The 14,446-nt window shown below is 45.0% G+C and overlaps 1 protein-coding gene across 6 annotated transcripts in view; it reads left to right on the forward strand.

Annotated features, from left to right (window-relative positions):
- LOC140726256 (electrogenic sodium bicarbonate cotransporter 1-like) overlaps positions 1-14,446 on the forward strand; it is a 199,507-nt gene that overhangs the window by 157,605 nt on the left and 27,456 nt on the right. For all 6 annotated transcript variants that reach the window (XM_073042380.1, XM_073042382.1, XM_073042383.1 and 3 more), the window contains 4 exons: positions 1,324-1,437; positions 6,657-6,818; positions 12,326-12,504; positions 13,595-13,667. In XM_073042380.1, the coding sequence (XP_072898481.1) occupies positions 1,324-1,437; positions 6,657-6,818; positions 12,326-12,504; positions 13,595-13,667 (528 nt within the window). The remainder of the gene's footprint in view (positions 1-1,323; positions 1,438-6,656; positions 6,819-12,325; positions 12,505-13,594; positions 13,668-14,446) is intronic.

Raw genomic sequence — 14,446 nt, forward strand, 5'->3', positions numbered from 1 at the left:
TGTTGTGAAGCCAAGAGGCTGCTTCCACAGCCAACAGGAGCTTTGTGAGCAGGGTGCCGCCTTGTGTGAGCTCTTACACTGCGTGACCAGCTGACTGTATGTCAGTGAGACCGCACTTTTTATGCCACTACACTATAGGAAGGAAGTGATTAAGCTAGTGAAAATGCAGATAAAGTTCCGAGGCATGTTGACACAAGAGTCGAAAGGTGCTGGATTCTGGAGCAACACACAATCTGCTGGAGGAACTCAGCCTGTCAAACAGCATCAGTGATGGGAAAGGAACTGTCAACACTCTGCATCAGGACCCAAAACATCAACCATTGCTTTTCCCCACAGATGCTGCTCAACCCGCTGAGGTCCTCCGGTAGTTTGCTTTTGACAAGGACAAGAGGGTTTGAGTTACGAGGATAGGATGGACAGGCTGGGGCTATTTCAAAGATTATTTTATTATCAAAGTGTGTATGCAGCATTCTACCCTGAGACTGGTCTTTCCAGGCCTCAAACTCTTCCACCTCCTCTTCTCATAGTTGACAGTGATGAGCCCCACTGTCATCATCGGTGAACTTGACAATCAGATCTGCCTGTGTTTGGCCTATTGACCTCTGGACTTCTCTTCCCCATATACTTACCTTGATGGCTTTTAAATGTTTCTAATGTTACTTGACTCAAAAATTCTTTCTTTCTATATAAACACCACCCTTTTCGAGAAGAAGCTGCTCCAATATCCCTTCTAAGTCCCTCACCTCTGAACCTATGCCCTCTGAATTTGAATGCTGTCAAATTCAAAACCTCTCAGAAACCTTTGAAATTGTGGTCTGGAGCAAATATGTAATGAGGCAAAACAAAATAATAGCTGTAATATTAAGCTGTTTGTGACATGATTGAGAGCTTAATAATAGCCAGGGATAGTTCCACCACGCTCCAACTGCTCAAGGGGACAGACAAATGAACAGAAGTACTTTGATTATCACTGACATGTCATCAAACGTTTTGTTTTGTGGAGCAGTACAATGCAATACATAAAAGTGCCATAAATTACAAAACATAAACAGTGCAAAAGAGGAACAGAAAATAGTGAAAAGGTTTACGTTCTGAGCAAGGTCTCAAAGGAGTATTTGATCCCAGGTTCAGCTGTGTCTTTCTAACTGGGTGAACCACTCAGGTTTGGGAGGAGAGTTCATCTTCTCAGGAGGACTCTCACTTGCTGAAAATTTCCCCAAACAATGCCTGGCTTAGCGGGGAGAAGACAGGTAGCTGGGTGGCATTATGCAGGATCCCCACTCACTGGTCTCTCCCTCTGTTTACAAACCCCCCCCCCATCAGATCCGGAAGCTAATCAGTGACTTTGCCATCATCCTGACCATCCTGATCTTCTGCGGCTTGGATGTCCTGGTTGGAGTCGACACACCAAAGCTAATCGTGCCAAGCGAGTTCAAGGTATGAATCTTTCTGTCTCCATCTCTGAAACATTTCCCAATGTGTATTCGGGAGCTTAAACTGATATTGGCTGCTGTGACTGACCACGGTTGATAAGACTCCTGAAGTTTCAGAACATCTCATTGTCTTTCTCATAAACAGCTGCATGAGGCTATTCTGCCCATTCCACCTTTCCTGACTCTTTCAAATTAGAATGAAATTAATGACACTACCAATTAGTGTTTTCCAGATGTTTATCTATTTCCCTTCAGAAATTTCCTATTGAATCTGTAACTGTTAATCATTGCTGGACACTTGTGCATAAGGGAGTCAGTCTCCTTCACATCCTTTGCTGATCCCCGTGACTTTGTCCCCTCTCATCTCCAGGATGGCAGAGTGGTGCAGTGGGTAATCCAGCTGACTCACAGCTCCAGAAATCCTGGATTAATCCTGACCTCAGATGCAATCTCTCCCTGCTACCTCCCGGGGCTAAATTTCATCCCACATCCCAAAGCTGTGAAGGATTCTCTTTGTCCAAGCGGCAGATCACGTGAAACCATTGGTCCGCAGACTGTGCCCACAGTGGTCGGCTCTCATGGAGTAACAGAGCTCTACAGCAGGGCAATAGACCTTTTGGCCTACCTGCCCTATGTAGACCATCAACCACCCCTCCACTACACGAGGGGCAATTTACAGTGGCCAGTTGACCCACCGACCCCCACATTTTTGAGTTGTGGGAGGAAACTGAAGCACCCAGGGGAAACCCAGGTGGTCACAGGGAGAACATCCAGTCTCCAAACAGACAATGCCGGAGGCCGGAATAGAACCTTCACTGCTGGGGCTGTCGGGCAGTGGCTCTGCTTGCTCCCCATTCCTCTTCAGAACACAGAACAAGTGGCAGGATTCGCACCAAGTCCTTGATGTATCCATTCTGAGCCATCAGCAGCTTTATCAGAAGGTAAAGCATTGAGATGGCATGGGGTTTGTTCAAGGAAAGACCTGGGGGACACATACAGTGTACAAGGAGGCTATTCCACAGTGCCTGTGCCAGCACTCCGAAGCAGATGTCTGGTACAATCCAATTCCCACTGCTCAGCAAACCTTTTCAAAACTTCCTGTTAAACCAGCCCTCTCAGGTTGAGCTGGAGGTGCCAGTGGTAGCAGTGTAGATGAGGTCAGCTGGTGTCACTCTGCATTTGCTGCTTTTCCATCAGCAATGCACACACACAAAAGCTGTCATACAGGTCACGTGTCAGGTGCAGTGTAAAGAAATTTAAACTGCTAGCTTTAGTTTCAATGAGCACCATGCCATCCGAGACAGATACAATTGGGATCAAATAGTCAGCGAGTCGGCCTTATATGTACAACCCTTCCTCAGTCACAGAGATGAAAGGGTGCTGATGAAGGGTCTCAGCCTGAAATGTCGACTGTTTATTCCCCTCCATAGGTGCTGAGTTTTGTGTGTGTTGCACAGGGGTGACTAAACCTCTTGCCCCTGAGGGAAGGCACTGGTCAGTCTGTCTATACCCAGAGTTAACGTGCTTGGAGAGAAGGAGAGGAAACGGGAAGGTCTCATCTCTGACTCTGGCCAACGAAAGATGATGGGCCTTCTGTCTTCCTCCTCCTTCGAGCGAGGGAGCCACATTGGCTATTTCCCAATCTAGTGATGACTCCTGCAATTTGAAAATTTTCAGCTGAGTGGCTTTGTCTCCTGGGTGCAGACAGTCAGATCCTGGTGACTTGACCACCTTTACAACCTGTGAGATTCTCTAATACTTCCTGCCTTGTGACTGGGATTTTTACAAACCTCCACATTAGTGATATTTGCTGTGAAGACTGGCATACCTGTTATTTCTTTGCTCCAGTTACTAATTCACCAACCTTATTCTTTAGAGCAGGGGCTCCCAACCCTTTTTATGCCGTGGACCCTTACCATTAATTGAGGGGTCCATGAACCCCAGGTGGGGAGATTCTATACCTGCCTTAGCCTCCTCCTTCCGATGTGTATATCCACAGGAATTCTCACTATTTGTTTTGGTCTTACACCCATACTTTCCTCTCCAAGTCAGTCCTCCTCCTCAAATCTCCACTCACTCTTCTGAATAAGGCACAGGCCAGTCCATTCCACCCTTTCTGGGTGTTGTAAATGTTCTGAACTGCTTCTAATGCATTAACATCCTTTCTTCAATGAGGAGTCAAAACGCCACAGTACACCAAAGAGCAAGTTGAGAAGATGGTGGCACACTTGGCTGCTGTGGCCACCTTGAGTTCATTCAAAGGTGTATTTATGTGTTCTGTACATCCTATTACGATTGCAAGTCACAACTGGATACATCAAATTCTGAAGGACTATCTCGTCAGTGAGTTGCTTAATAACGATGGAGCTGGACTTGCTTTGTTGTGTTGTCACCTGGACTTGTGTACCCGTTGTGTCAAGACGGAGCGTGATGCAACAAACAGAGCCAGTGATTGCCGTAGACATTTTTATTTTAATTGCAAGACCCTGTTGACCATTGGTAGTGTAGAATACTGCAAGTCCGGTTCTCTGGTTCATTGGCGAGACCGACAACGGGGAAGCTGAGCTGCCTCAGTTGGGGCGAGGACTAGGCCCATGCCGCAGGATCGCCTGTTGCATCAGTCCAGGGGAGAGATGCCAGAATTGGTGAGAGAGAGCAGAGGTGTGGTGGGCACACTAGAGTCCATGTTGGTTAGGGGTTGGTCTCTCCTGTTGGTGCTGCCCTCTAGTGTTTGCTCAGCACTGCTCTCTGGTGGGTTCACTCATTGCTGCCGCCAGTGTTAGCTGTGTGGAAGAACAAGCTGGACCAGGACAACTTACCATCAATTTACAGTCATTCTACTCTGGGACATGGGGCAAGTTTTTTTTCTTCTTTGTGACTACGTTTCTGAAATCATAGCCGTATGTGCTACTTGTGCAATGTGCAGTGCGCTGTTTGCTGTTGATAATGTGTATTGCACCTTGGCCCTGGAGGAACGCTGTTTCATTTGGCTATATTCATGTATGGTTGAATGATAATTAAACTTGATCTTGAATTTGAACTAAAACCAAATTTCCCTAACTTTCACCTTCAATTCCACCAGCAATAATTGGTAACATTTTATTAGAACATTGAACGTGAAAGAGGAGCAGGCCTTTTGGCCCATGATGTTGTGCTGAACTAATTAAATGAGTAATTAAACACCTGACAAAGCTGATCCCTTCTGCCTACACATGGCCCATATCCTTCCCTTCTTTGTACATTTATAAGAACAAAAGCAATAGGAACAGCAGTTGGCAAACTGTTAAGCCTGCTGTGCCATTCGATAAGATTATGACTGGTCTAGTTGTGGACTCCACCTACCCGCTCTTTCCCCATAACTCCTAATTTCCCTGCTATGTTAAGACCTAATTACCTTAAATATATTCAGTGGGGTAGCCTCTATTGTTTCCCTAGGCAGAGAATTCCACAGATTCACTCCACTCAAAAAAGCAGTTTCTCTTCATCTCTGTCCTAAATCTATTCCCCTGAATCTTGAGGCTATATTTCCTTAATTCTAGTCTCACTCACCAGTAGAAACACTTTTCCTGTCTGTATTTTATCTATCCCTTTCTTAATTTTATATGTTTCTATCAAGTACCTTCTGAATTGTAGACGACCCAATCTCTCCTCATAGGGTAACCCCCTCATCTCCGGAATCAACCAGGTGAACCTCCTCTGCACTGCCTCCAAAGCCAGTATATTCTTCCTCAAGTATAGAGACCAGAACTGCATCTGCTTACCTAGGAGCCTCTATTGTACTTGTCTCCACTCCCACCCCTGGCAACACATTTCAGGCACCCACCACTCTCTTTGGTTTAAAAAAACATTTGTCCTGCATATCACCTTTGAACTTACTCCCTCTCACATTAAATATATACTCTCTGGTATGAGCTATTTTGACACCGAGAAAAAGATACTAGCTGCCTAACCTATTTATTATTTTTCCTAAATACTTGCTGTACCTGCATCTGAGCCTTTAGTAAATCATGCTCAGATCCCTCAATAACTGTAATCTCTCACTATTTCAATAATATACCTCCTTTTAATTTTATCTACCAGAATGAGTAATTTCACATTTTCCCCACATTACACTCCCGTTACCTGGTCTTTACCCACACATTTGACTTATCCATAACTACCTGCAACCTCCAAGAGGCACAGAGTTAGCCAGCGTGGAAATGAGTCATTAGGCCCAATCTAGTCCACGCCGACTAAGATGCCCCGGTTCCACTGACGAACCAGGTGGTGGCGTGGTTTAGTATCGCCATCAAAAGAGGCAGCACGCACTCGAGCATTGGCGCAGGTGTTCTGCTGAGACATCCTGCATGGGAGGTTGAGCACATGATCTCCTGGGGGTGTCATCCAGCTACTGACGTGATCCACGTGGGTCCTCTGGCAAGGGTGATTGATCCTGGGGTTCTGTGCTTCATTGTTCTGTGATTTGGAGCATTGTCATCAGTTTTGATCACCCTTTTATAGGAAAGATGTTATTGAACTAGAAAGAGGGCAGAAAAAGGTATATTGGGATGCTGCCTGGACTTGGGGGTGCCTAAGTTACCAGAGAGGATTTTATTCTCTTGAATTTAGGGGGTGCCTGACAGAGGTATGTATGATCATGGGGGCATAGACAGCGTTAAAGCACATAACACGAGGAGATCTGCAGATGTTGGAAATTCAAACAACACACACAAAATGCTGGTGGAACACAGCAGGCCAGGCAGCATCTATAAGGACTGTCGACTTTTCGGGCCGAGACCCTTCGTCAGGACAAAGCATGTAGCCTTTTTCCCCAGGAAAGAGGTGCTGAAATAAAGTGGGAAAAGTTTAAGAGCAGAGGCAAGGAATTTATAAAGGACGTCAGGGACAGCTTTTTCATACGTAAGGTGGTGCATGTTCAGGATGAGCTGACAGAAATAGTGGTCGAGCCAGGCGCATAAGCTATGTTTAAAAGCCATTGAGATAAGTACATGGATAGAAGATGTTTAGAGAGCTATAGGCTAAATATGGGCAAATGGGACGAGCTCACAGGGAAACACAGTTGGCATGAGTTAGTCGGGCTGGAGGGTCTGCTCCCATTCTGTATGACTCTAATTCAAGTTAATGTGTTTTGGGGGTGGGGGGGAGGTGTTGACAGGAATGTGTGTTCCTGACAATGGTTATTGCCCTGTTGTTTAACTTGTTAACTTACTGTTCCTCCCTTAGCCAACCAACCCAAAGAGAGGATGGTTTGTGCCACCATTCGGAGGCAATCCATGGTGGGTGTGTCTGGCCGCTGGCCTCCCAGCTCTCCTTATCACCATCCTGATCTTCATGGACCAACAGATCACAGCCGTCATCGTCAACAGGAAGGAGCACAAACTGAAGGTCGGCATTTGATGTGTGTTAGTGATCTGATGGGGTTTGGTTCACTCATCGTCTCGTGCTGAGGGTTTTCAGTTGATCAGACCCCTCTGCTTTCTCCAGGGCCCTACAAAATTCCTGCCAATCATGAATGTTTTCCCTATTTCCAGTGGGTAAGTTCCCACTGACTCCCAGAGTTATATTGAATTACAGAAATGTTTCTACAATTTTCTGGGGGAACATTTACGCTGAGTTCCCATTGTTATAGTTGAATGCATGCAATATCTGAATAACGTGGGTGACTTTGTAGCACAGTTATAGATTGGCAGGCATTACTGAGTCATGGCTGAAATATGATCATAGTTGGGAGCTTAACATCCAAGGATACATGTTCTATCAAAAGGACAGACAGGTTGGCAGAAAGGATGGTGTTGCCCTGTTAGTAAAAAATTAAATCAGATCTTTAACAAAGGTGACGTAGGATTGGATGATGTAGAATCCATATGGATCAAGTTAAGAAGCAGGACCCTAATGGGGGTTGTATACAGCCCTCTGAACAATAGTCAGAATGTGGGTGACAAATTACAATGAGAGGCAGAAAAGGCATGTTAAAAGAGCAGTGTTATGGTAGTCATAGGGGATTTTCAATATACAAGTAGGTTGGTGCTGGATCCCATGAGAGGATTTTTAGAATGCTCCAAGATAGGTTTTTTAGAGCAGCTTATGGTTGAGCCTACTAGAGCATCAGCTATTCTGGATTGGGTGTTGCATAATGAACTGGATTTAATTAGAGCTTAGATAGATAGATAGATAGATAGATACTTTATTCATCCCCATGGGGAAATTCAACTTTTTTTCCAATGTCCCATACACTTGTTGTAGCAAAACTAATTACATACAATACTTAACTCAGTAAAAAAAATATGATATGCATCTAAATCACTATCTCAAAAAGCATTAATAATAGCTTTTAAAAAGTTCTTAAGTCCTGGCGGTTGAATTGTAAAGCCTAATGGCATTGGGGAGTATTGACCTCTTCATCCTGTCTGAGGAGCATTGCATTGATAGTAACCTGTCGCTGAAACTGCTTCTCTGTCTCTGGATGGTGCTATGTAGAGGATGTTCAGGGTTTTCCATAATTGACCGTAGCCTACTCAGCGCCCTTCGCTCAGCTACCGATGTTAAACTCTCCAGTACTTTGCCCACGACAGAGCCCGCCTTCCTTACCAGCTTATTAAGCTTAAGATAAAGGAACTCTTTGGGGAACATAGATCACAATATGATGGAATTCACCTTGCAATTTGAGAAGAAGCTGAACTCAGGTGTATGAATATTACAGTGGAGTAAAAGGAATTACAGAGGAATGAGAGAGGAGCTGGCCAATATTGATTGGAAGGGGGCACTAGCAGCGATGACGGCAGAACAGCAGTGGCTGGAGTGTCTGGTTCAATTCGGAAGGTGCAGGATAGATACATCCCAAAGAAGAAGTCATCTTCTAAAGGCAGGATGACACAACCGTGGCTGACAAGGGAAGTCAATGCCAAAATAAAAGCAAAAATAAGGCATATGATAGAGTAAAAATTAAGTTAGAGGATTGGGAAGCTTTTAAAAACCAACAGAAGGCAACTAAGAAAGCCATAAAAGTGGAAAAGATGAAATATCAACATAAGCTAGCCAACAACATTAAAGAGGATACCAAATGTTATTTTTTCAGATATATAAAGAGCAGAAGAGAAGTGAGTATAGACATTGGGCTGCTGGAAAATGGTTCTGGAGAGTTAGTAATGGGGGGATAAGGAAATAGCAGACAAACTGAATAAGCAGGATAGACAAAAGTGAATTGGTGGATGTTGTGTACTTGTACTTTAAGAAGGTCTTCAACAAGATGCTAACATGAGGCTGCTTCACAAGTTAAGAGTGCATGGTGTTACAGAAAAGATACTAGCATGGATAAATCATTGGCTGATTGGCAGGAGACAGAGAGTGGGAATACAGGGAGCCTTTTCTGAATAGCTGCCAGTGACTGTTGTTGTTCCACAGGGGTCAGTATTGGGACCACTTCTTTTTATGTTGTAGTTCAATGATTTGGATGATTGAGTTAATGGCTTTGTGTCCCAAAACACACTTCTTGTAAGATATTATCCTCTCTGGTACTTTCACAGAATATCTTAAATCTTTAAATTGGTATAATCCATGTTTTCTGACTCTATATGTTTCATTAACCTGAATCATATGTAATCCTGAAACTCCTATTAAATCTCCTTTTCCTTGGCCAACAACCCCTGGACAGCCCTGAAACCATTCAGTAGCCCCACTCCAATGTGTCTGGGCTCCAAATTATTGGTGTCATCAGCGGGCGACTTGGGTTTCTGAGGTCCAGGCATTTGGTTTTAGTGACCATAAGATCAGCTCGGCCATATGGGCTTCAGATGCTGACTGGAAGGATCATCCTGTGTCAGGATATAGGGTTATCTGTTGGCTCTGCCTTCACACACCTGTCTTTCCAGGAATTTTAATCACTTGATGCCAGGCCCTTCTTGGCAAGAGTTCCTGCTGACATTAATCACACAGAGGAACAAGTCTGGCAGTCCTTCTCTAACCCCACAGCGATGCAAGATCTCTGCTCCCTTTCAACCTAGAACGCAGGGCAGGAACAGCCCATTGGCCCACCATGACTGTGCCAACTGTGATACCAATCTAAGCAAATACTATCTGCTTGCATGTGGTCTATACCCCTTCATTCCCTGCCTGTTCATGTGTCTGTGCAGACTTTGGCCTCTTACTCTGCCCTTCATGCCATTGTTCAACCTCTGGTTGCCACACCTATGGACAGAGCACCAAATTCGGGATTTTCCTCCCATAGACCTCTGCTACTTTGAGATGTCCCTTGACCTTATCTCTTTGGCCATGTCTTTAGTTACTGCTGTGGTGTGGAATCAGCTTGATTTTGTTTGATAGTACTCCCCCGAAATATTTTGAGGTAATTTTTCCATGCATTTTATGTAAACGGAAGCTGCTGTTGCTGAGATGGTCCTTTACCAACTCAATGGACAGGGCAGCAGAACCATAGGGAAGTCCACCAACTGGGACTTGCCTTTCAAGCCTACACCATCCTGACTTGGAAATATCTGGCCATTCCTTCACTGTCTCCAGGATCAAAATCCTGGAACTCCCTTCCTAACAGTATTGTGGGTACACCCACACCTCAAGAAGTGCAGAACTTCAGTAGGGAAATTCCCCACCACCTTCTCGATGATGGGCAATTAAATGCTGGCTCAGCATGTGAAGCCCACGTTTTCATACAAAACGGGTGGTTGGATCGAACTTAGATGCCTAGAAAGAGAGAAAAAACAGAAATAGTTCTTGGGTGAACTCAGCTCATCGACATTCACCATCATAAATACTGATTGAATGGTGTCAATAACCTTTCCACCCTCCTGTGCCCCCACTCTCACGCCTGCCTCTTTCACACTTTCAGTATACCCCTCCCTTAGAACAAGCTGACTTTAAGCCGTTTCTGTCTTTTCTCTGAAACAATGAGTTAACTGGGGAGGTGGCTGTGTATCCAAGAGCAACTGGAGCGATAAAAGGCAAGAATATAGATTGCAGCCACTTAAAAACAATTCCTGTGGAACAAGAAAAAGAAACAAAAATATAAGGCGTTGCTAGTCCTGCTCTATTTTACACTAGTTCCGAAGCTGACTGCCAAGAACAGGTCAAGGCGGCTTCACACAGATCAGTGACGCTAAAAGAAGTTAACGGTGGATGATGCATCATCAATAAGCAAAGGAGGAAATGTCCCTGAGTCAGGCTGGTCACGTCCAGGCAGCGTGGACCTGGACTCCCGCTGGAACTCCCACTACCAATCACCGCTCCTCTTGCTACTCTACAACCTACAGACTCACTTTTCGGGAGTCTTTACAACTAGATGCGCTAGGGGCATTTAAGAAAAGCTTAGATAGGCACACGGATAGTAGAAGAGTGGAGGCCTGTGTAGGAGGGAAGCGTTACATTGATCTTAGTGTAGGTTAAAAAACTTTGGCATAACTCCATGAACTGAGCTGATCAGCCTGTACTGTGCTATTACTCTTAGTATTACTTTTTGTTTGCATTGTTCGTCTTCTTTTGCTCATTGGGTCTTTGTGTATTTATGTATAGTTTTCATGAATTTCTTTTCCCCATCGGTGGGGGAGAAGAGAGAGAAATTGCCTTTCAACTCATGAGAGAGCATAGGCCATCAACTTTTAGCTGTTGATGTTTCTATAGCAGGCAATTTCTTCTTTACAAGGTCGAGTTGCTAGCTCGGCGCTCAACCCAGCACGGATGGCAAGCGTGCATGGGAGCCGGCTGGGTTTGAACTCGGCACCTTCCGCCCCAAAGTCCAGCGCTGATGCCACTACGCCACCAGCCAGCTTTTCCCCATCAGTGCCTGCAAGAAAAAGAATCTCATCGTAGTATATGGTAACATATACTCTATGTTTTTTAAATACTAAATTTACTTTGAACTTTGGGTGGGGAGTTCAATAGCACCATGGGAGCACCTTCACTGGAAGGTGGTTCACCCCCCCCCCCCCCCCCCAACTTCTCAAGAGCACTTAGGGATGAGCAATAAATGCTGGTCGTGCAGGTAGTGCCCACCTCCTGGGAACTAATGATCAGATGTGTGGGAGGAAGGCAGGGTGTCTCTACCTGATGTGAGCCTCACGTAGAATCACAAGGAGGAACCACATCACTAACCTACCGTTTGGCTCAAGGAGCCTTTCTGTCAGCAGGTCTCTTCCTCCCACAGCCATTTGTCTTTACGCCTCCTCATTTAGTGTCGTACAGCACAGAAAGAGGCCCTTCAACACAACTCATCCATGACAACTAAGATGCTCATAGCTAGTCCCATTTGCCTAAGTTTGACTCAAATCTCTCTATCCTATCCATCTACCTGGTCAAATCTTTTTTTTAGTGTCTTAATCACTTCCTCTGGCCAAAAGACTTTGTACCATGATCCCTTACCTCGTTAGGTCATTCCATATATTGACCATACCCAGTGTAAAAAGTTACCCCTCACATTCCTATTAAATCTTAAAACCCCAACACTCTGGAAAAGCTGTGAAAAAGACTGTGCCTTCACCCTATCTGTGTCTCTCATGATTTTATAGACCTCTATAAGTTTACACATCCGTCTCCTATGCTCCAAGGAATAAAGTCCTACCCTACCCAACTTCTCCCTATAACCCAATCCCTTGAATCCTGGCAACATCCTTATAAATCTTTTCTATGCTCTTTCCAGCTTAATGCTATAATTCTTTTAACAGGATAACCAAATTGGTGCATGGAACTCTAGCTGTGGTCTCACCAGCGCCTTGCACAGCTGCAAAGTAGCAGACCAACTTCTATACCCAGTGCCCTGATCAATGGGGGCCCGTATGTCAGAAGCCTTTTTTCACCACCCTGCCTACCTGTGACATGTTTCCAGGGAACAATGAACTGTGTTTAATGCCACAACTGTGACATGGATTCTGCGTTCTCTGTTTTTACAGAAAGGGGCTGGCTATCACCTCGACCTCTTTTGGGTGGCAATCCTCATGGTTATCTGCTCCTTCATGGGGTTGCCATGGTACGTAGCAGCCACTGTCATCTCCATTGCCCACATCGACAGCTTGAAGATGGAGACTGAAACCTCAGCACCTGGGGAACTGCCCAAGTTCTTGGGAGTCAGGTAGGTGACATCTCGGGTGCTGGGCTGGGAAGCTGGGATTTATGCAACAAACGTGTGATACAATCTGCTTATCAAGGATAGAGATCAGTGCATAGGCAATCTACGCCACTATTCAGCAGGGTAACTTCTGAGCGTCCGTCTCAACCCGCTTTACTCTCCAATTCCCATATCCCTTTTTCTAAAATGCAGAGAGGATATGGGGAATATTGCCTCAATGGACAGTCACACAGCATGAAAACAGATCGTATGCCCATTTAGTCCATGCCATCAAGATCCTCCATCCAACTTAGTACCATTTGCCAGCATTTGGCCCATAACCTCCTACAAGTCCATGTACCTGTCCAACTGTCTTTTAAAGGTTGGTTATAGTACTTGTCTCATCCACTTCCTGGTAGCTTATTCTACACGGATTACCCCTCAGTCTCTTACACTCCAAGAAAAACAGATCTAGCTTGTACAACCTCTCCCTATAACTTAGTCCCACAAGGCCTAGCAACAACCTTGATATCTTCCCAGTTTAATAATCTCTTTCCTGCAGCAGTGTGACCAAAACTGAAAACAGGAATTCAAGTATAACATCACCACAGCATGATCTCCCAATTTCTGGACTCATTACCCTGACTTATGAAGACCAACCTTGTCAAGCCTCGTCAAACCAAGCCAATGAGACAACCAGAGCAGCAAGATAAGGAAGGCAGTGAGATAAGCAGGACACTGAACCAACCAGGGCTAAGAGTGTGTGACAACCAGGACAGTGAGATAACTAGCAGTCTGTCTATGTTCATGATGTTGGTGAGGAAACCAGGGACAGCTCCGGAGTTGACTTGGTGCCAGGGTCTTCCACAACTATCTGAGAGAGGAGGTGGGCTCTCAGTTCCTCTGGCAGTGCAACACTCCATCTGAGAGAACCTTTGTACCCAAATGCCTGAGTTCGTCAGCAGTGTTAGTACATCACTCCAAACTCCACCGTCACGCGCTGTAGGATGGGGATGCTCAGTCACCCATACAACCACAATTCCTGTTTTGTAAAGTTCTGTGAGTTTTAAGCTGACTTCCTTGTTGAGCTGCTGCTGTTTTGCTTTACGTCCAGGGAGCAACGAGTAACGGGCATTTTTGTCTTCATTCTGACTGGTGTCTCTGTCTTCTTGGCTCCCATTCTAAAGGTACCTCATTTAAGCATTTATTAATTTTTTTAAGAAGTAATGTTTTTATGTGTTGTAATTGACTGCACAGTTCAACACCATTGACCCACTGTGTTTCTCTTGTCTCTTTGTCGAAGTTTCAGTTTCCCTCTGGTAGGAGAACACCATTTAACCCGCTGTGTGTCTCATGATCGCAACAGGAAATTGGTAACACAAGCTAGGCACATGTCACGCACACATATACTCTCTCTCTCTCTCTCTCTCTCTCTCTCTCTCTCTCTCTCTCTCTCTCTCTCTCTCTCTCTCTCTCTCTCTCACTCACTCACTCACTCACTCACTCACTCACTCACTCACTCACTCACTCACTCACTCACTCACTCACTCACTCACTCACACACACACACACACACACACACACACACACACACACACACACACACACACACACACACACACACACACACACACACACAGGAATTGTGAGCTGCTGCTTTGTTTCACTGCTACAGCACACTTCTGCCTCCTTGTGACAATTGTGTGCCAGTGCTTCAAAGACATATTGTACAAATGGATTCATGCTATTAGTTGAGGCTTACTCATCCTCAAAATACTAAAAAGATTTATTTTCACTATGCAAAATCAACACTTTCCCCTGCTGTAAGTTAAGGTGAACGACGAGGTGTGGGATTCTCTGCCCACTGTGAGAGAAACTATGTTCATGCGTTTCCTAAGCCCTGAGAGTATTCTGATGGGGTGGGGAAGGTGAAGATGACCCTGGTTGGAGGTATGAGAATGATATT

This window comes from Hemitrygon akajei, chromosome 4 (assembly GCF_048418815.1).
Source record: "Hemitrygon akajei chromosome 4, sHemAka1.3, whole genome shotgun sequence".
In the NCBI taxonomy this organism is placed as follows: Eukaryota; Metazoa; Chordata; class Chondrichthyes; order Myliobatiformes; family Dasyatidae; genus Hemitrygon; species Hemitrygon akajei.